The sequence below is a fragment of the Zeus faber genome, assembly GCF_960531495.2.
Source record: "Zeus faber genome assembly, chromosome: 6".
Classification (NCBI taxonomy): domain Eukaryota; kingdom Metazoa; phylum Chordata; class Actinopteri; order Zeiformes; family Zeidae; genus Zeus; species Zeus faber.
In genome coordinates, this window is record NC_137201.1 from 21,944,770 (window position 1) to 21,964,631 (window position 19,862).

The 19,862-nt window shown below is 46.5% G+C and overlaps 2 protein-coding genes across 3 annotated transcripts; both read left to right on the top strand.

Annotated features, from left to right (window-relative positions):
- Positions 1-883: 883 nt before the first annotated feature.
- On the top strand, positions 884-4,641 carry LOC307231409 (troponin I, slow skeletal muscle-like). Its single transcript, XM_080002103.1, has 7 exons — positions 884-921; positions 1,624-1,668; positions 2,164-2,208; positions 2,363-2,494; positions 3,242-3,331; positions 3,577-3,750; positions 3,908-4,641. Exons 4-7 carry the CDS (start codon positions 2,384-2,386, stop codon positions 3,992-3,994), a joined length of 462 nt encoding a protein of 153 aa, XP_079858229.1. The 5' UTR covers positions 884-921; positions 1,624-1,668; positions 2,164-2,208; positions 2,363-2,383; the 3' UTR covers positions 3,995-4,641.
- A 676-nt stretch (positions 4,642-5,317) lies between these two features.
- bpgm (2,3-bisphosphoglycerate mutase) lies at positions 5,318-8,599 on the top strand. Of its 2 annotated transcripts, none has more exons than XM_080002102.1 (3): positions 5,318-5,377; positions 6,422-7,051; positions 7,645-8,599. In XM_080002102.1, the coding sequence occupies exons 2-3, from the start codon at positions 6,451-6,453 to the stop codon at positions 7,818-7,820; spliced, it is 777 nt and encodes a 258-aa protein (XP_079858228.1). In that variant the 5' UTR covers positions 5,318-5,377; positions 6,422-6,450; the 3' UTR covers positions 7,821-8,599. The 2 variants fall into 2 exon arrangements, with proteins under 2 accessions (XP_079858228.1, XP_079858227.1); XM_080002101.1 differs by lacking the exon at positions 5,318-5,377 and adding an exon at positions 5,728-5,980.
- The last annotated feature ends 11,263 nt before the right edge of the window (positions 8,600-19,862 follow it).

A 19,862-nucleotide genomic window follows, 5' to 3' on the forward strand; every position in this document is an offset into this window, starting at 1 on the left:
ATATTTTGGGACAGCATCAGTTTTCTGTTCTATCCTGATGATGGCAGCATCCACCCTCAAACTGACAACAAACTCCTCCTCAGAAAGTTTCTAAACCTGAAGGTGGAGTGACTCAGTCCATCTAGTGACATGTTCTCATGTTATATGGGATCACGTATTTGATAGATTAATGAGGTATCTCGCTCAAATAGCTACGGGTCATTTAGAAAACTCTGAAGTATGATCTCATGTGTCAAGTATATGTCATGTGTCATCATGATTTATCCAGAGGTGGGAAATTCCACTCCTGGATATTGAGTCAACTATGTGGATTTGATAATTAGCACCAATCAGCAGCATGAAATCAGATTGACCAGTGCATGGCTGGAGCAAAGACAGACTTTCTCAACCTGGAATTTTCCACCTCTTCACATATCAGTAAAAAGAACTCATTGTTGCACCAGGTGTGAGTTTAGATGCAGTGTATACACAGTACGAATTGGCCAGTTTTTGATTTTCTTTTTCTTTTAACCATAGGTCACACACACATACACCCACCCCCCCCCCACACACACACACACACACACACACACACACACATACACACACACTCTGTCCTCTCTCTCTTCTTTTCTGAGGAGATGGAGGCATTCAGACACTATCACAGGTGGAAAGAACAAACTTCACACACACACACACACACACACACACACACACACACACACACACACACACACACACACACACACACACACACACACACACACACACACACACACACACGCACACACACACACACACTGAGGAGTGTGAACCAGAATGGAGCGGGCAGAGGATCTATTTTAGTGAGCCACTCACATGAGCGCCTGCATCTATATATCTACCCTCTTTGTGTCCTTCTCAGCTCAGAAAAACTGCCCGTGACAATTGGTCACCCCTAAGGTAAGGATTTCCATTTTAAAATAATGATAATAAAGAAATCACACAAAATTAAAATAAAACAGCAAACAAAACAAAAAAAATCTTGTGTATTTTGGAAAGAAAAAATGTGACCAGAGAGTATTTCATAAACACCAATGATTCTGATCTACTCTACTGTATGGTGAAAGTAGACGTCTTGTGGTAATGAGTGAAGTGTTTTCATGCAAAATGCTGGTTGTGTTGTTTTTGAGGGGAACTGATGAAGTGGAATTCTCTGAAGGGAGGTTGTTTCAGTTGGAAAGCAGCTGCCGTGACCTTGCACTGGATTCCAAGACGGTTATAAATAACAGGAAACACTGCGTTTCGTTTCATTTCTGTTGTTACTTTACACTCTTCATGTGAATCGGTCGGAGCTGCTTAATGTCGTGAAAGCGCCCCCGACCTGCAGTGATTTGGGAACGGTGTCAGTGCATCCGAACTGATTATATTTGAACTGCATGAGAGGCAGGATTTTTTTTTTATTTTTTTAAGGTTTGACCTTCAGATCGTTTCATCCATCGTTTGAAAGGTCCCGGTTTGACAAGCAAAACCACCAAGCGTGGATAAAAAACGAACACTAAAGTACAACTTAACAATACAATTCGTTTTAGCGCGTTCTTAAATAGATGTTGTATGTGTGTGTTTTCCCAATGAGACTAATCCATATCTTTTTTTCTTGAAAAGTCTTGATCGAGGAGACACTGATCTGCAACCATGTCCGAGGCGTAAGTGCTGAACTTTTATCACCCGAAACGCTCTTTAACCCATTTCAATTCAACACGTTCTAGTCCTGTGCGGAGCCCTGACGTTGTCTGTTCTCTTTCCCCTTGTGTCTCTGACGACGGTGTCTCCTTGGATGGATAGACCGGTGAGCCCTTTTTCCAGCCCAAATCACTACTGTGGTGTTTTCTTTTTTTTGCTTTAGTTTGTACCCAGAGGACCTGCAATGAATAAAATAGGCCAAAAAGGAAGAAAGGAAATGTTACAGAAGGAAAAAAAATGTTACAGGCGCCAAGCAAATCTCGAGTTAAATAAGTGGCACCAGCTTGAATTTCGCTTTACAGAAAAGGAATAATAAGAATCAAAAGCCTGCATTAAGAAGTAATTTGTGAGTAATTAAAAAAAAGAAAGAAAAAAAACAAGTAATTTGTGCATTGATTTAATATTTCATAATTTCATATAATTCAATATGTTTTTTAACATATTTATTTTCCTTTCCAACAGAAACCCAAGCCGAAAATCTCTGCATCCCGCAGGCTGTACCTGAAGGTAATTTCTCTTTGTGTTTTACGTTTGTGTGTGTGTGTGTGTGTGTGTGTGTGTGTGTGTTTGTGGAATTGCATTACTTCACATTTACGTGAGAAACTGAGACGACTCGGGACCTCTCCGATCCGTGGGTTGCATACCGTTTGTTTGTGCACAGACCAAGCTGCTGAAAAAGGCCATGACCATGCTGGACAAGGACAAGGAGGACAGGAAGGCAGAGCGCGAGAGGACTCTGGCCGAGAGGGTTCCCCCTCTTCAGATGTCGGGCCTGTCCATGCAGGATCTACAGGTCAGCCTCTCTCAACAAGAACAGAAACTCAAACGGGAGCAACTCAGTGCCTTGAAGGCGGAGGCCACTGGAAGTCGTTTGTTCCCCTGAGTCTACACCACCCCACTTTCTAACCCTCCTACTGGCGTTAGAAAAAGAAACAAACAGATGTATTGATATTCCCTCTGAGGTGACGACGTGATAGGTGTGGTATTTGTTTCCATTTCAAGAGACACGTTGGGATGTGTTGTCAGGTCAGACCTCCATCACCAAGATGGGTTGTTCCGTGGGCAGAGGTGGGAAATTCCAGGTTTAAGTAAGAGTACGGGGTCCTGTTTCCATGTTTATGCTCCAGCCACGCACTGATCCAGCTGCTTTCTCTGGGTTGGGTCTCTCTGCTAATTGGCAAATCCGCACGGTTGACTCCAAATCAAGGACTTTCTGAACCTGGATTTTCTACCTTTGGTGATGAAATTCACAGCAGTTGACGGAAGTTTGTACAAGGTTGACAGAAAGGATAGATAGATAGATAGATAGACAGACAGACAGACAGACAGACAGACAGACAGACAGACAGACAGGTAGACAGATAGACAGATAGATAGATAGATAGATAGATAGATAGATAGATAGATAGATAGATAGATAGATAGACAGACAGATAGACAGATAGACAGATAGATAGATAGATAGATAGATAGATAGATAGATAGATAGATAGATAGATAGACCTGAGTGTCTCGTGACGCTGACGCCTTCTCTCCACAGAATCTGTGCAAGGAGCTGCACCAAAAAACTGACGTGGTGGATGAGGATCGGTACGACATCGCTTCCAAAGTTAAAAAAAACGATATTGAGGTAATCAACACAATTTTATCTCTCACGGTCTTATCACCATCATATTTCTACCAGATCCCGAAACCTGTTTGTGTGTGCGCGCGCGTGTGTGTGTGTGTGTGTGTGTCTGTGTGTGTGTGTGTGTGTGTGTGTGTGTGTGTGTGTGTGTGTGTGTGTGTGTGTGTGTGTGTGTGTGTGTGTGTGTGTGTGTGTGTGTGTGTGTGTGCATGCCTGTGTGTGTGTCTGTGTGTGTGTGTCATTGACAGATCCAGGACCTGTCTCAGAAGATCTACGAGCTGAAGGGCAAAATGAAGCGACCCAACCTGAAGAGGGTGCGGGTGTCGGCCGACGCCATGTTGGGAGCGCTGCTGGGCTGCAAGGTCAAGGAGTCTGTGGACTTCAAGGCCAACCTGAAGACTGTGAAGAAGGAGGAGGAGAAGGTGAGGCTCACGGATCAGTAGACCGACTCCTACCCGCTTTAAGATTTGCAAATATTATGTGAAAATCATTATTTGTCAAAATTAGGAAAATGACTCCACTCCAGTATGAGTATACAAAGTAAAGTCGCTTACCACAATGTGTCCCGTCGCTCCACAGAAAGAGGAGGTGACCGACTGGCGTAAGAACGTGGACGCCATGTCCGGGATGGAGGGGAGGAAGAAGCTGTTTGACGCCGGACAGTAGATCGGCGGCGGATCTCACTGTCCGTCGCTGTGTGGAACACGCGGGTCCTACGGGTCTGCAGACCGAAATCCCAAAATGTCCACCGTTTCATGTACACTGGTAAAAAAAAAAATGGATGGATCTGATCCTTTTGGGACACATATTGTCTTGTGTGTGATGTGTTATTTAAAAAAAACTGTGTTGAAAAATGCATTGTATGAGACGCAATATTTCACTTTGATGTATCATTTGTATAGTTTTGGGCATGCGTCGGCCTGCCCACTGATAGCGTCAATCTGTGTCGTCAGCGGTGATTGTTGCTCGCTTGTTTTTACTTAGAAACGCAAATCCACTCAATCCATGTTTCCTTGTTGTTAAACGCTACGCCGTTGCATTCTGTGCGGTGGTTTGACAAAACATGAAGCGGTGGCGTGTTCTCCGTGCATTTCATCCGTGTTTGCCATTCGTCCATAAGGGAAAGTGAACGCACATTCCAGGGCGTGGGAAGCGGCTCATTTTCGAGGGTTGACCCCCTTGGGCCGGGGTCGCAGCACGTGCGGCGTGCCGGAAAGTGAATGCTGTACCAAAGTGAAGGTTTGTGTCTCCGGTATCGAAATAAAACTGATTTGAAAAAAAAATAAAAAATAAATGTATCGTCTGAATTCAGATTCTTGACTGGCTTGTCCCGACTTCTTCGCCCACAAAATTCAGCTCATGCAGGTGGACCGGCGGGAGAACTGAAGAAACATACAGAAGCACTCTTTGTTCATATACAACGTTCAACCTGTAGTTGGAATATTTGTGTTTTGAATTATATAGTTTACATATGTATTGCATTTATTATAAAGTATTAATGTATTAATTTTTAAATAATAAATAATGTATAATGTACTATTATTATGATAATGATGATTATTATTATTATAAAAATAATCGTTTATTATTATCGCTGCTGATATAATGAATAATAATAATAATAATAATAATAATAATAATAATAATAATAATTCATTGTTCTTGTTATTATTTATTATAATTATTATTATTTCTCAACAAATCCCCCCCTTTCAAGACACGTCTATTCTTCCTCAATTACATTTTAAACATAATAAATGTAAACGTATAACTCCAAACTGAGACGCGAACCTCCTCCGCGTCCGGCGACAGGCCCGCTATTTTTTTACGACGTCCCTCCCTTTCATACGGTACACGTACGTCACCGTCGTGACGCAACACCGGCCGGCCGGCCAAATACGGGCATTCGATCGAACGAGGGCACCGCCCCCCGCGCAGCCGCCCGCCGCTCTGATTGGACACCGCGAATGTCAGTCCGGCGTTCCGCCCTCGGGAATATCCGTCGCCGTCGCCGCGAGCGCAGCCAGTTCGGACGGCGAGCCGCACAAGGTGAGAGGCGCCGCGCTGCCGCTTCCCCCCCCCGTCGTCGATACAACCGCCACTATGTCGACCTTTGGTTCCCCTTTTTCTCGTTCCGAGCAGAAACGTGGCGTCATTTCGCGGCGCGGTTTACGCGCGATGCAACGCTGCCGTTTGGTCCGCCGCTCCTCCCAACCCGGCGGTTTTTAATGCTGTGCTGTCAAATGGAAACGCCGCGCCGAGCCTCCCCCCCCCCCCCCCCCCCCACCCCCCGTTCGTGACCTGCAGACGTACGGGCTTACGTTGTCACCTGCATTCTCATCATCTGGCATCTAACCCTTTGACAGGCATTCTTATCCTGAGCGAGCTTGAGGTGTCTTGGAATGTGTGGCGTCCCGAGACGGTACCCATTGCATCAGATAGTTATTAACAGACGGTGCCAGGGGTCTCAAGAGAGAGAGAGAGACCCCCTTGTCAGGGGTCCCCGTTGATGAGGCGGGTGAAAATGTGAACGGTGACCTATGGAGGGGAATCAGATGGTCAGCGTTGTCTCTGGTTAAGCATAAAAGCACCCCGCCCGGGTTTCATTCGACAGAGAATCCACCCGGCTCGGTTCTCTCCTGGACGTCCTAGGCAAGTCTGGTCTGATGCTGTACTTTTGTAATTAACCTATTATTTTACTCAAGTCGGCGTCCTTCTTCATCAACACATCAAATTCATCAAGAAACTACTAAGTTCTAGCGATACATTATTATTGTCATTACTATTATTATTATTATTATTTGGTATTATTAGAGGAAGCTCCATTATTACTATTATTACTATTATTATTATTAGTAGTAGTAGTAGTCGTAGTAGTAGTGTTACTATTGTATATTGCCAAATCTTTGCATTTTTTAGTACATTTTTGGGTTTAATGCCATTTTTCCCTATTTTTTATTGTTATAATTTTATTGTTTGTTTGTTGTTGTTCTTGTGTTACTGTTTTGACGTGTGCTGTGTAAACACATAGTATTTTCCTTTGGTCCACACTGCTCCCAACGCCCATCACATGATGCTCTCTGTCCATCGCAGTCTCCAGGTCTCCGCTGCCCAACCCCCAGATGTCCAAGTACCGAGTCTTCCTGCTGAGGCACGGGGAGGGGGCGTGGAACAAGGAGAACCGCTTCTGCAGCTGGGTGGACCAGAAGCTCAGTGTGGATGGGGTGGAGGAGGCCCGGGAGTGCGGCAGGCTCCTGAAGGAGCAGGGCTACGCTTTTGACGTGGTGTTCACCTCCCTGCTGAGCCGCTCCATCCAGACGGCGTGGCTGGTGCTGGAGGCCATGGGCCAGGAGTGGGTTCCTGTGGTCAGGTCCTGGAGGCTGAACGAGCGCCACTACGGCGCCCTCATCGGCCTCAACCGGGCGGAGATGGCCCTGAACCACGGCGAGGAGCAGGTGAAGGTGTGGAGAAGGAGCTACGACGTTGCGCCGCCCCTGATTGACGAAAGCCACCCTTACTTCCTGGAAATCTACAACGACCGCCGGTACGGCACCTGCGACGTGCCCAAGGAGCGCCTTCCCCGAGCCGAGAGCCTGAAGGAGGTGCTGGACCGGCTGCTGCCCTACTGGGACGGCACCGTGGTTCCAGAGATACGGAGCGGTCGCAACGTGCTCATCTCCGCCCACGGCAACAGCTGCCGCGCTTTGCTGAAGCACCTGGAAGGTATGTGGTGTCGGTCCCACTCTGCTCTGGCTTTGTTCTCGCAGCCTCTGTCTGTTGTGGCGGTGCTGCGCGGGCCGGGCGGCGACAAAAAGTCTCATTTGGTCCCATTTAGTCGGAGGCGACATGTTTCATTTCCAGAAATGGAAGGATGAACCTGCGCAAAAAGGCCAGTGAGTTCATGTTACAGTGGGCTGTGGATATGAATTCCACGGTGACCTTTCAGCACTCTGCAGGGCCTTTGGGGACAGCACATGTCACTCTAGGCCCAAATTTATATAAGCTGTTATATCATCTTATGAAGTGCAGTTTATGAAGAGGATACAGAGGTTTTTTTGGCATTTTTTTTACCCTAAACTTAACATTACTAGTACTATCTTGTTAACATAATAAATCAGATCAGTAATCATAGTAACGTGCCAATACTTAAAGTTCAGGATCCAGACTCTGCACTAGTGATACATTATTTGCAGGGCGTGTACATGTGGAATAAGCACGACTAATTTATTGCTTCTCTCAAGAGCCGCAGCTCTATAATTTGACGCGAATGATGCGTCACAGCCCCACCAGGAGTGTCCCTGTCCTTATTTCCTCAGGGATATCGGACGGGGACATCGCCAACGTGACTCTACCCACGGGGATCCCCGTTCTGCTCGAGCTGGATGAGAACCTGCGACCCGTCAAACCTCGGCAGCTCCTGGGCGACCAGGCAAAGATCCAGGCGGCCATTAAAAAGGTGGAGGACCAGGGGAAGGCCACGCCCTCCATCTGAGCAAAGGCGGCTCGCTGTGAGATGGGAGAGAAATCGCACCTTTGATTCACTTCTATTTATGAGAAGAACAATAGATGTTTTCAGAAAGTCAAATGAGTGTTTAAAGTGTTGCTGGATGAACCGTGTGAGTTTTAGAGCTCTGGAGTGGGATCGGGATTAGGGGTCGACTGAGCAACGATCCGATGCAATATTTGTCATTTTTCTGATTATCTGCATCGTCATTATGACTGAATGCTTGCCGGCTTAAAAAAAAAAAAAAAAAAATAGTCAAAATTTCGTTGATATATGCACTGCTCCCTCTGATGCAGCCGTCACTCTGTGAAAATACTGAATTATGGGGTTGGTTGAAATGGGGAAAGTGAGGAGTAAAATGTTTTTCACTCCCTTACACACACACGCACGCACGCACGCACGCATGCCCGCACACACACACACACACAAACACACACACACACACACACATACACACACACACACACACACACCGAGAACGTAGTTTATGCCTTGAGAACAGTTAAGCAATATCACTGTCATACAGCTGTCAGCACTACCTTGTGTGTGCTGTAGGGGTGTCACCACTACTTATTTTTACTAGTTTCCAAGTTTTTCATAATAGTAGTCGACTAGTTCTCTTTTACCTTTTATGTAAGAAAGTCACTGAGACAGGCGTTCTGGGTAACAATGAAAATGTTCTTTTGTAAGAAAGAAACTTCAAGCGTTCTACTGCGGAATGTCCCACTATGTAGGATCACCATTTATAAACCTAAAAAAAAAAACAATAATAATAATTCAATTCAAGAGGTTTATTTGACACATACATATACATAGAACATACATATAATTTGGTTGTTAAAAGATTTTACTAATATAATAATTATTGTAAATCTGGGGACGTTGCCAAAAATTATGTTGTCCATTACCAGTTGATTGTTGCCAACAGCGCCGACTAGGGCTTATAGTAGTCGACTAGTCGACTAGTTGAGTAGTTGGTGAAACCCCTAGTGCAGTGTTGCGTCCATGTAACGAATCGCTAAATAAGGCTACTGAGTAATAGTCATTTGAGCCGACAGATATGATTTGTGTTGTTGATTTGGCTTCCACAAACACAATTTTTTATTTTTTATTTTAAGGTAGTATTTGCGAACACAAACTGCCAAGTAACATCGTTCAATCAAATAACTCGACCAGAACCGTTGAATTGATTTTACCAAAATACACACAAAAAAAAACTCATGGCCTAGATTAGATTAGATTCAAGATTCAAGAGGTTTATTCGTCACATACATATACATACTTTCACACGTATATGCAGTGAAATGTCACTGGACTAATCCTTAAAGCAAAACCAAGCATAGGAACAGAGATCCTGACCTAGAGAAAAACCCCATGTGTTTTTATGTATCTCTGTAATTAATCGGCGTTCCACTTTGCTGTTATTAGTTTGCAAATGGAGGATCATACGGATGTCGATTCGCCAACGTCTGCGTCGGGCATTTTATCGCCGGCGCCATTGTCATGACAACACATGGTTCCAGGTTTGGGTTGACAGAATTGGGAGTTTACCGAAAATGAACGTCCCGCCCAAAACATCGGTTCTCTCGGCCGGTCAAACGCTGGTCGACCCCTAATCAGGATGTTGGCGGAGATCCCTCCGCGGTCCACCGAATAAGGGCGGAGCGAGCCCGGAGGCCGGTGGCGGTACTGTCAACCGTCTCGTCACTGTGGAGTGTGTGGAACGAGCGAGCGCCGCTGTTTGGTTCCAGGCGTTTTTTATGAAGCTGATTTCACTAACTAGTAGGTGAACCGCGTGTACTGTACTGTATCTATATGACGATGCAATGGACGGAATGTCCACTGACCGACTGTGCATCCTGTTACTGGAGGATATTTAAAGCAGGCGATGGGCTCACTGTTACATGTGTGCACTTTTGGAGAATATGCCCATTCGCTTATCCGACACGTGTGCCTTCAGTGTCAGCTGGCTCGGCGGTTAGAATCAATCTCTTAACAATTATTTTCTCAAGGATTCGTGAGCTGGAGCCTCCCAATCACATCAGCTTGACGCTCTGTTTGGCTGCCGTTGTTTCGAGGGGAACCGCCGAGTCCCTCTCCATCACTCTGACCTAAATTTCCGTTATTTTAGCCGCGGAGGAGCCAACGGCCGCAAACTTTCCGTCATCACCGCAGGAGGCCCCCGCCTCTCAACTCATCCGATTTGGCAAATCGCAATCTCAATGACAAAAAGCCGCCTGCACGAGCTGCTTAAAAAGGGGCCCCGGTCTGCTGCGGACGGTCTTAGGAAATGATTTAGATTTTTAGAAACACTTCGCCTCTTCTTATCAGAGTATTTAGTGGGTCCGTTTACAATGCTTATTATAGGCCAAGAAAATAATTAATGTTATTTGTTACGTGGTATTTAGGATTTGCACTTACTTTAGTTGTTTATACCAGTGGGAAATAGCGTGGCATGCTTGAACTTTTGTTATCGTGGATGAAGCAGCGGTGGAGGATAAACCATAAATGGGAAGAACAAAGTTCTATTTTGCTCTGAGGAAAACAAACAAGTGCTATTTTTATCTTGCTGGGTTTTTCATCTTCCTTGTGAAATTGTAGCCTTCCACCTGTCATGATTATTTAAATTATTATTAAAAAGCTAAATGTACTGATTAAAAAAACAAAAACAACCTTTGCTATCCATGCTGTCAATTTTAATTTTGTAATATGGCCATGAGAAACCATGGTTTTATTTTCTGGTGTTTGTTGTTGTTGTTGTGTGTGTTTAGTAAGGTACTGTATGCACCTCTTGTTTTGCACCATTTGTCTGTTTCTTGCACTGGTATTTTGGTATTTTGGGTCAAAGGGAAGTAAAGCTCGGGACAGAATGAATGCCTTGAGGAAACACTGTTACTGTATGAGATGATTTAATGTGCTGCTGCAACTTTTGTTCCGATATTTACTCAAAGACAGTTGTGAGGTGTGCATAACGAAATAAAATGCTAATTATTTTCTCCCAAACATCATTTCATTATTTATTTTCCTCCTTTTTTTGTGATAGTTTGAGCTTTCACTGTAGTAGTTGCAGCACATATGGAAAAACATTGCTTCTTATTTAACACAGGGAATAGCCTGTAAACTGTACTGAAAACATCAATAAAGCTTGGAAGTTATAAACTACAGTTTATAGATGATGGTTTAACTATAGACACCGGCGATTAGAATAAATGACCGTTAATAAGAGAAATAGTGTTACCCAACCAGTGAGACACCGAAGACGGCTGTAAAGACTCAAACTAATTTATTATGGTCTATAATTAATTATTTATAATAAACACATGCATCAAAGCTGTGCACATTCCTTTTTTTCCAGACGATTTATTTATTCTCCTGCTCATGTCACATGATTATATATAATGTACATTTTTGGATAGTTATGTGAAACCCTGGATATGGTTGGTGTAATTGTAAGTAAGAAGAGCCCAATGAAAAGCATGGCTGGCTATTGAAGTTAGAGAAAATAACACTCCACATGGCATACAGCTGTTACCAAGGCATGAGCAGTGTTATTATTAACTTAGATAATGTCAAATATCCCTTTCCCTCCAAGTTCCAACGATAAAGTGAAGGTTATTTCTTGACCCTCAAAACTTTGGTTGTGGTCGTTTTAAGTCACATGATACTACTGAGACTGTCAGAAAGATGCATTGTCTCTAGGTAGCAATCATGCTCCCACCACCGCTGCAGGTCCCTTGTTGTTCAACTGCATCTCATTTTGTTTTGCTTAATTAATTCACAAGCCAGTAAATGAATGAATGAATTAATACATGAATCAATCAAACAATCAACCAGTCAATCAATGAATAATAGACATAGATACTTAATAAATGAATGATTGAATCAAACCAATAAATAATGGCCACATCGATACTTTGATGAATGAATGAATGAATACATAAATGAATGAATGAATGAAGAGCAAATGGTACAAATACACATGTGCCAGCGTGGGTCCACTTCTTCCTGAAGATCCTCTATACTAGACTTGTACGCGCGCGCGCACACACACACACACACACACACGCACACACACGCACACACACACACACACACACACACACACACTGTGAAGTGCTGAGCGATGATGGAGAGTGTAATCCAAACAGAGGCTGCAGACGGGACAGGAGGAGCTTCTCTGCTTTAAAACTCTGCAGCAGGAACCTTCAGTGACTTCCACAGAGAAACTCTGACTGGTGAGTTCATTTACTACCTTACGACCACCACTTTACTACTGCCTTACTACTCCCGTACTACTACCTTTCTAGTTTCTTACTATTCCCTTTCTACTCCCTTACTCCTCCCTTACTACTACAACTTTACTACCCCCTTACTACCCCCCTACTACTACCTTACTTATCTCTTACTACCACCACTAGCAAACCTGGTAACTAATGCAATATGTTATAACAGCGTTGCCTGTATATCCTAAATAATCATAAGTGAGACTGTGTTTTGATAGTTTGGATGCACCAACACCTCTTAATTAAGCGGAAGGGCTTTCGTTTCAGATGAGAGATGACCTGCTTGTTTTGTTCTGTGCACATCCCCTCTATAATAATCAAACGGGTTGAGCTCATGTTTTGAACGCCCAGAGAGGACCGTGTAGATTTGATCTCAGTACCGTGTTTCTTCCGGGGTTCTTCCGGGGATGTGACCGCTCCAACAACAGTTTCAGTCACCCTCCCCAACGTGAGCGTGCCCGCTGAACTACGCTCTCTCGCCTCACCGATCGGTTCACGCAAATGTGGGCGGCTTCCACCCTGTCGCGCCGGTGGCCTCAAACGGTGGTACCGGGAAATGGAAAGGCGCTCCCCCGGGCCGGGACCGAACGCCAACGCCAGCGTTTCGGTCTCTGTTTGTCGTACACTGAGCAGGCGTCGGCTCGTGAAAATGCCAAGCCACGCTCCCCTTCCTTAGATGGTATCGCGGGTTCAGGTCCTCCCGACCGTCACTGCACCTCGTCTTCTTGGCGACGGGGAATGTGTTTTGGAGGGGGGGCGGTGGGGTGGGGCGTGGTTCAGGGCCGACATGGACCGGAGCGTCGTCCTCCCTCCTTTCTCCTCTTTGGAGGCTGCGGTCCAAACCATTTAGTGGAACGCAAAAGGCCATAAAATACTTAGAGTGTCTTCCAGGGAGCAACAGAACAGGCGTGAAACGTGCATTAGGAGGCAGTCGCCCAGGAGGTGGGTAGAGCAGGTCGTCTAGCGACAGGAAGATTGCGGGTTCGGCTCCCGGCCTCCTCCTGGTAGGGTGCTGAAGTGCCCTTGACCACTTGACCCCCTAGTTGCTCTCGCTGGGCTGGTGCGCGGCTTTCACGGCTGCCGCCGCCATCGATGGATGGGTGAATGTGAGGCAAGCGCAGTTAAGGGCTTGGAGTCGTATGACTAGAAGAGCACAATATAAATGTAGTCCATTTACCATCGTCAGTGAATGTGACCCTAAAAATAAATCTGATATAAATCACATTTTTAGTTGCAAATCATTGGTTCACACGATAAACATTAATCATCAATTCACCTTGACCCAGGAAATGATGATCTCTGAAAACGATGATGACTGTATGATATTTATAACAACAGTGTTTCGGGCCGCCGCCTCAACAGGGATCGCCTTTGAGACGTCTCTGTATCCTTGGTCCCTTCACGTCCACCAAGAGAGAACCTGGTACAGGAGCACAAACGCGCCTCTGTTCCCCCTCCAGAGCCGAAAAGGGAGGCTCTCCGCTCGGTGGTTGCGCAGGTGTGACACCTCTAATGGGCCCCGGAAATAGTTTTCCACATGAGCAAATTACAGGAAGGGGAAAGGAGCGCCGTGGCTCTGGAGTCATTCATCAGCAAGGAACTACAGCCTGCCAAAAACTGGGAAGATGGGGAAGGGATTCCGATAGTTTCAACGACAGACACCTGCTTTGAAAAAACTGATATTTATTCAAAATATACGTGGAATACCTTTGCACAACACCACGACTTGGATGTTTCCAGGAACTGCCTGGAAACATCCAGGTCGTGAATTTGTCTCCCTCTATGTGAAAAAAAGACCTTTTTTGCGGGGGTGGGTCTCCGTCTTGGCACGTTTCAGCCCCTCGGCATTGGCAGTTCATCACGAACAGTTATGGAAAGTTTTGCACCGAAATCCAAAGTCATATTTTCCGCCCTTTGAGATGTTCAATGGAAACAGAAGGGAGATGTGTTGCTCTGGGACCGCCGCAGGTATTTCCTACAGTAAACCCTGTTTTGTGCTCGAGCTCTGCCAAGCCGGGGGGGACGCTGCATCGAACATCCTCTCTGTTCTTCCTTAAAAGGAGGCCGAGCGGCGCAGCGTCTCCCAAAACGAGACGCCCTGATCTGTACCCTCCGAAAGAGCCGCGCCGCAGGGCACGGCTCTAAACCTGGGTGTTTGCTTTTTAACCGGCATTGAAATGCACTTTAAAATAGCTTTTTTTTTTCAATGGTTTTCGTTTTTACTTCGACTTTCAGGTCAGTTTGAGTCAGCGGATCCACATGGCAACATTACTTACTACACATTACATAAGATAGGAAACACTTTATTAATCAGTCATAGAATAGGAATAGAAATTGAAAGCATTTTTTTTTTTTAATGAATCTGAAACTTTTTTTTTTTCCCCCTCATCAGCTTGACGTGTCTCGTAGGATTCAGCGTCGCTGTAGTATGTCCCCATCGCCCCGCCGTCGGCGCTGACATGCCTCCACTGAAGGTCACCCGGACCTCACCGCCGTTACCAGCAAAACAAAACACTCCCACGTCCACAGAAACTCCCCCCCTCCCCTCCCCCGCGGCCGCTCCGCCGCGCCTTGTCAACCTCGTGGAATTCCTGTCCCCTTCCAGGGTTGTTTTCCTTTATTTTGCATTTTCATAAACATGACCAAACATGGTCACTTGGCGCGCGCCAACCGAGCGGCTTGATCGATTGCAAACGCCATTCTGACAACTGTTTAGAGGGACGCTGAGCTGTTTCCTCGGTCGCCCAATGAGGACCGGGGCCGGAGTTTGGGACGCGTGAGCGGCCGCTCTGAGCCCGTTCCCTAAATACTCGCGTTTTCATTTTGTGCGCTCGTATCGTCGCCGGTTTTTCCAATACTTTTCGTATCCTCGTGTTGCGGGACATCCTGAGCACCTGATCTTGACGTCAGCCTTAAATCTGACATGAATTAAAAGGTTGCATTGGAAAATATATTAAAAACGTACTTTGCCCGTTGATGTCTCTGATTATTAAACTGGCAGATGTGCGGTTTGCATGCCTTCCTCCGGCCAGACGGTGCACAAGCAGCATGTGGTGTGTGCACCGTGTGGGAAGGAACTGAGGTAATCACTGGCCTTCAGACCACAAACTTACATTGCATACCGGGGTCCAGAGCGCAATAATGAGTTTATTATTATTGTTATTATTATTATAGCGTTCAATGGACCATTCTCGGAATCCTGAGGCCATTTCCGAGTTCCGTCCCAAAACAATCGCCCCGTGTCACGGTAATACGTCTCATTCCGATGGCAATACAATGACTGGAAACTTCTAAAAGCATTTTGTGTATGCCTGGCGCTCAGTGGTCATTAAGGTCATTTTATTGGCGGTGTGATTTATAAAGCCATTGTCGAAGGACAAGTTATTGCCTCAATTATTTTTTATTCCACCCCCGATTACGGGATCCTTCGCGTCAACAAACTTTGATGCACAATCAAACACATTGATACGTGCAGTAATATTTCCAATCGCTTGTATCTTTGTTTTCATCTTTTCATCTGTCACTGGCGACCGCCTTTTTCCCAGAATGTAATTTAGTTTTGTGGCACATTAGCGCTTCTGTCATTTCTTTTTAGGACCAGACAGTTTATATAAAATGTCAGCTGGATAGCATATATGTTTAGTCAGGTCATCGCCGTCGATAATTCGTCCTCATTTAACATGTGTATTCATTCCTGGACAATAATGGAGAGATGATTAATATTCATAATGGAACGTACACACCGTCCCGGAGCTCGTTCACCGCCTGTGTTCGAATTTTAACACAGCGCATTCGGGACGTGCACGGCCTGGAACTAATTGTTTCCCCGGCAGTTTTTGTTTTGCCACACCTGACAGCTGATTTACTGCAGCTCTCGTATGAATATTCATCTGCGGTGTCTGGTCAGTGTTGCGGGCCGGAGCGGGTCAGTGATGGATTACCAGAGAGAGAGAGAGAGAGAGAGAGAGAGAGAGAGAGAGAGAGAGAGAGAGGGAGAGAGAGAGGGAGAGAGAGAGAGAGAGAGAGAGTTAGTGTTGCGAAGAGAAGGCAGAAACACACTGGGAGAGAGAAGGTAAAAAATAATAATTATATTTCGAGGACTGATGGAAAGTAGTACAAATACTTTGTTACTGCACTTAAGTGAATTTTCCAAGTATCTTACTTAAGTACATTCAGTAATCAATTATAATTGTAATTGTAGTCAGGATCTGCATGAGCATCATCTGCAGAAAAGAAGGTTCAGTAGCAGCTGATGCCGTGTTTCCGGGCATCATATACTTTTACTTGTAATACTTTAAGTACATGCAAGGGTGTAGTTTCTTGATGAATTTGATGTGTTGATGAAGAAGGAGTGACGGCTGACGCTGACTTGAGTAAAATAATAGGTTAATTACAAAAGTACAGCATCAGACCAGACTTGCCTAGGACGTCCAGGAGAGAACCGAGCCGGATGGATTCTCTGTCGAATGAAACTCGGGCAGGGTGCTTTTATGCTTAACCAGAGACAACGTTGACCATCTGATTCCCCTCCATAGGTCACCGTTCACATTTTCACCTCCCTCATCAACGGGACCCCTGACAAGGGGGTCTCTCTCTCTCTCTTGAGACCCCTGGCACCGTCTGTTAATAATTATCTGATACAATGGGTACCGTCTCGGGACGCCACACATTCCAAGACACCTCAAGGGCGAGAGTCATTTTGTGTGCGGGTTATTTGGTGACCTTCTGCTTCAGTCCAAGCTCCGAGTACTTCTCCCTCCGCCGCCGCTTCACGGCGACGCTCGGACACCTCCGCTGGTGTATAAAGGGGGGTCGAAAAGAAAACCCAGAGGTTAGAGAACGGAGCCCGGGGTGAAAGGGAATCCGTTTTTCGGAAGGCACGTCGGAGCCGCTCGGGAGGAAGCGTTACGAGGTGAATCGGAGAGAGACGCGGGGGTTCCGCTTCGGCTCCTTCCTCCCAACGAGTCCAGGACGGGGCCGCGAGACGAGCGGACCGAGGCGGGGCCGAGGCCAGCGGCTCGCGGAGCGTAACCAGCAGCAGATGCAGGAATTAGAATGTGTCCTCGGCGGTCGTCATGTGGGAATGATTTGTGTGGGGCAGGCCCCCGCCCCCCCCGCCCCCGTTTGACGGGACGACCGGGCGGAGGAGGAGGGCGAAACCTGGAGACTACGGGAGTGTCGTGCAGTTCATGTAAAAGCGGAAAGGGAGCCCGTTTCCAGGTCAAGGCGTCTGGAACGCGAAAAAGAAAACACAGACCTCGCCATTTGGTCAAAATTAGGAAGAAATTTCCCCCCCGGGGGATAAATTATCCCTTTGTTGGGAGTTACAGAATGGATGAGGCGGTGAACAGACTTTGAACCGAGTTAACCGATTTTCGAGCGGCGTAGTTGGGGGACACCTATGGAGTCGGTGTCTGAGTAGTTTCGTTTGTTTAGATTATGTCCAAAAAAAAACAACCCCATCTGTTTTATGTTGAAAAGTCGTGGTCACATACGTACAGCACATTTGTGCGTACGTTTACTCGTGCACGCGCCGCAAATGCGCGTGTCCCTTGAGTGCCTTCGCGTGCGAGTGCATATGTGTGCGCGTCAGGGCAAAGTGGTGAAAGCTGGAGGGGGATGTGGAGTCACCGCCGCCCCCCCCCCCCCCCCCCAAGTGGGAGGTTTTTTTCATCTTCACCCGCGTGGAGCCGCGCCGTCCCCCCTCTGGATCGGGTCCAAACCAAACAGCGCCGCGGCGCGGTCCGCGACTGTCTGCGAGCCGCTCGCCCCCGCGGGTCGCTCCGTCTGTTGCTTTATACGCCAGACCCCCAGACCCCCTTAAAAAACAGAGCTGCCTTTGTCGCACATTGACCCTAATTGGTCCCGTGTAGCGGCGGTTACGAGGCTGATGGATGGCAAAGTGTCACGGAGCTGTGTTTCCGCAAAGGGGCCGGCGTTCCAGCTCCGGTTTGCACACAGAGAACAAGATACAATGAGAACAAGAAGCAATGGTTAAAATTTATGGAAAGTAGGTGATTGGAGATTATGGGGATGGTGACAAGTCATGATGATGATGATGATGATGATGATGATGATGATGATGATGGCAAAGTGAGGATGATGATGATGGGAGTAACAAGGATAGGATTTGTTATGACAGGGGAGGTATGTTTGCACTGGCAGGGAGGCTGACTGACGATGGCTCGGCTCCCCGAAACGCAGGAGGCCTCGGAGCGCATAGCTGGAATGCCTCCTGTTTCGGCGCTGAGAGGGGACACTTTGTGCAGTGATGATGGGATGGAGGGTCGGAGGGATGGAGGGATGAAAGAAGTGGAGGAAGAAGGGGGGTAGGGGGGCGCGGCAGAGACGAGGCTTTCACGTCGTTTTCTCTGAGGAAAATCCAGCCGCCTGCGCCTGGGTGCAGCCTGCAGAACACAATTCACATCCGGTCGGTCTTCAGAACCAAAGAATGGATTTTTGGATCATGGCGTGGAGATTAAAAGCCCTATTAACATTGTGAGACATTGCGCATTGACTGCCTCTACCTCTCGGATTTTTTAAGGTTTTTTTCAGAAGCAAGCTACAGTTTACAATACATCTTAGACGCCTTTTACCAGGCCGGGGGGTGGAGGGGGGGCGTGGGGGCAGGGGGGCGGGCAAGTGGATGTTTTAAAGCCGCGGACGGGCCCCTTCAGCTTTTTGGTTTTGACATTTGTGACTGTATATGGTATTCGCCAATGTGAAATCTAAACTGTCAGTGTCCAGTAATGATTCAGTGTTCAGCGCCGGTGGGCTCCTCTTCAGATCGCATCTCACGGATAAGAAACGGAGCCGACGACACTGAAGTGGGCCACTTCTGACCTCATATGACAATGTAGAAACACAAACACGCGATGTGCTGAGCACACCCTTGGGCCAGTTAAAACCTCCTGAAGGGGAACTCCTCTGTGGACACAAGGAACAATTCTCCATTTTCTGGACCGTGTCGAGAAAGTACGTGACCTGACTCTGTGAGTAGAAATGCATAGCTTGTTTGGGAGGCACGCCTGAAATGTTCCCCTAATATTTTTACTCAGCACGACTCAGCATGAATGTCTGCTGTCATACATATTTTACTTTATGTGTGTGTGTGTGTGTGTGTGTGTGTGTGTGTGTGTGTGTGTGTGTGTGTTGTTTTGAAAGTGATGTGTACTGTATATCTGGGGGCCGTGGTTGCCTTCTGTGACAGGCCGTGATTTTTTGTTCAAGCAAAGTGGGCATGTCTCTCCCTTCCTCTGACTGCCTGGTGGTTTCGCTGGCTCTTTTCGGCGCGCCAAGACCCCGCCCCGCTGCCAAAACCTATAAAGGTCTGGCTCCATCCTGGCAAGATGGCGGCGGGCGCAAACCCAAACTCGAGGCTTTGAATCGTCTGATCAGAACCAAATGGGTGAAGGCGCAGATGGCGCGTTCATTTGTTTCCTACAGTCTATTGTTTGTTTGACAGTGGTATGACCCATAAACCCATGCAGCCTGTCCTGAAGTTCTGATGATAAATTGTGGTCCTATGGTTTACATGCATTTTTAACATTTTATGTTAAAAATATACATATATACAGTAGTTGTTGTTCTTGTGTATTGTTAAAGCGGACCTTTCTGCATTCTAGCCATTCTAACATGCCTCTAAATCATGCTGTTCCAGCACGGTCTGTTTCAGTGGGTGGCACCTCTCTCCTGAAGCCCCTAGTTCTGTGAGCCAATGGGGTTTGAGCCTGACTTCCGGGTTCCG

Coding starts and splice junctions, on each gene's coding strand:
- LOC307231409 (XM_080002103.1), top strand. CDS start 2,384: ATGACCATGCTGGACAAGGACAAGGAGGACAGGAAGGCAGAGCGCGAG. Junction 3,332..3,576: donor TTAAAAAAAACGATATTGAG/GTAATCAACACA, acceptor TGTCATTGACAG/ATCCAGGACCTGTCTCAGAA. Junction 3,751..3,907: donor TGAAGAAGGAGGAGGAGAAG/GTGAGGCTCACG, acceptor GTCGCTCCACAG/AAAGAGGAGGTGACCGACTG.
- bpgm (XM_080002102.1), top strand. CDS start 6,451: ATGTCCAAGTACCGAGTCTTCCTGCTGAGGCACGGGGAGGGGGCGTGG. Junction 7,052..7,644: donor TTTGCTGAAGCACCTGGAAG/GTATGTGGTGTC, acceptor TTATTTCCTCAG/GGATATCGGACGGGGACATC.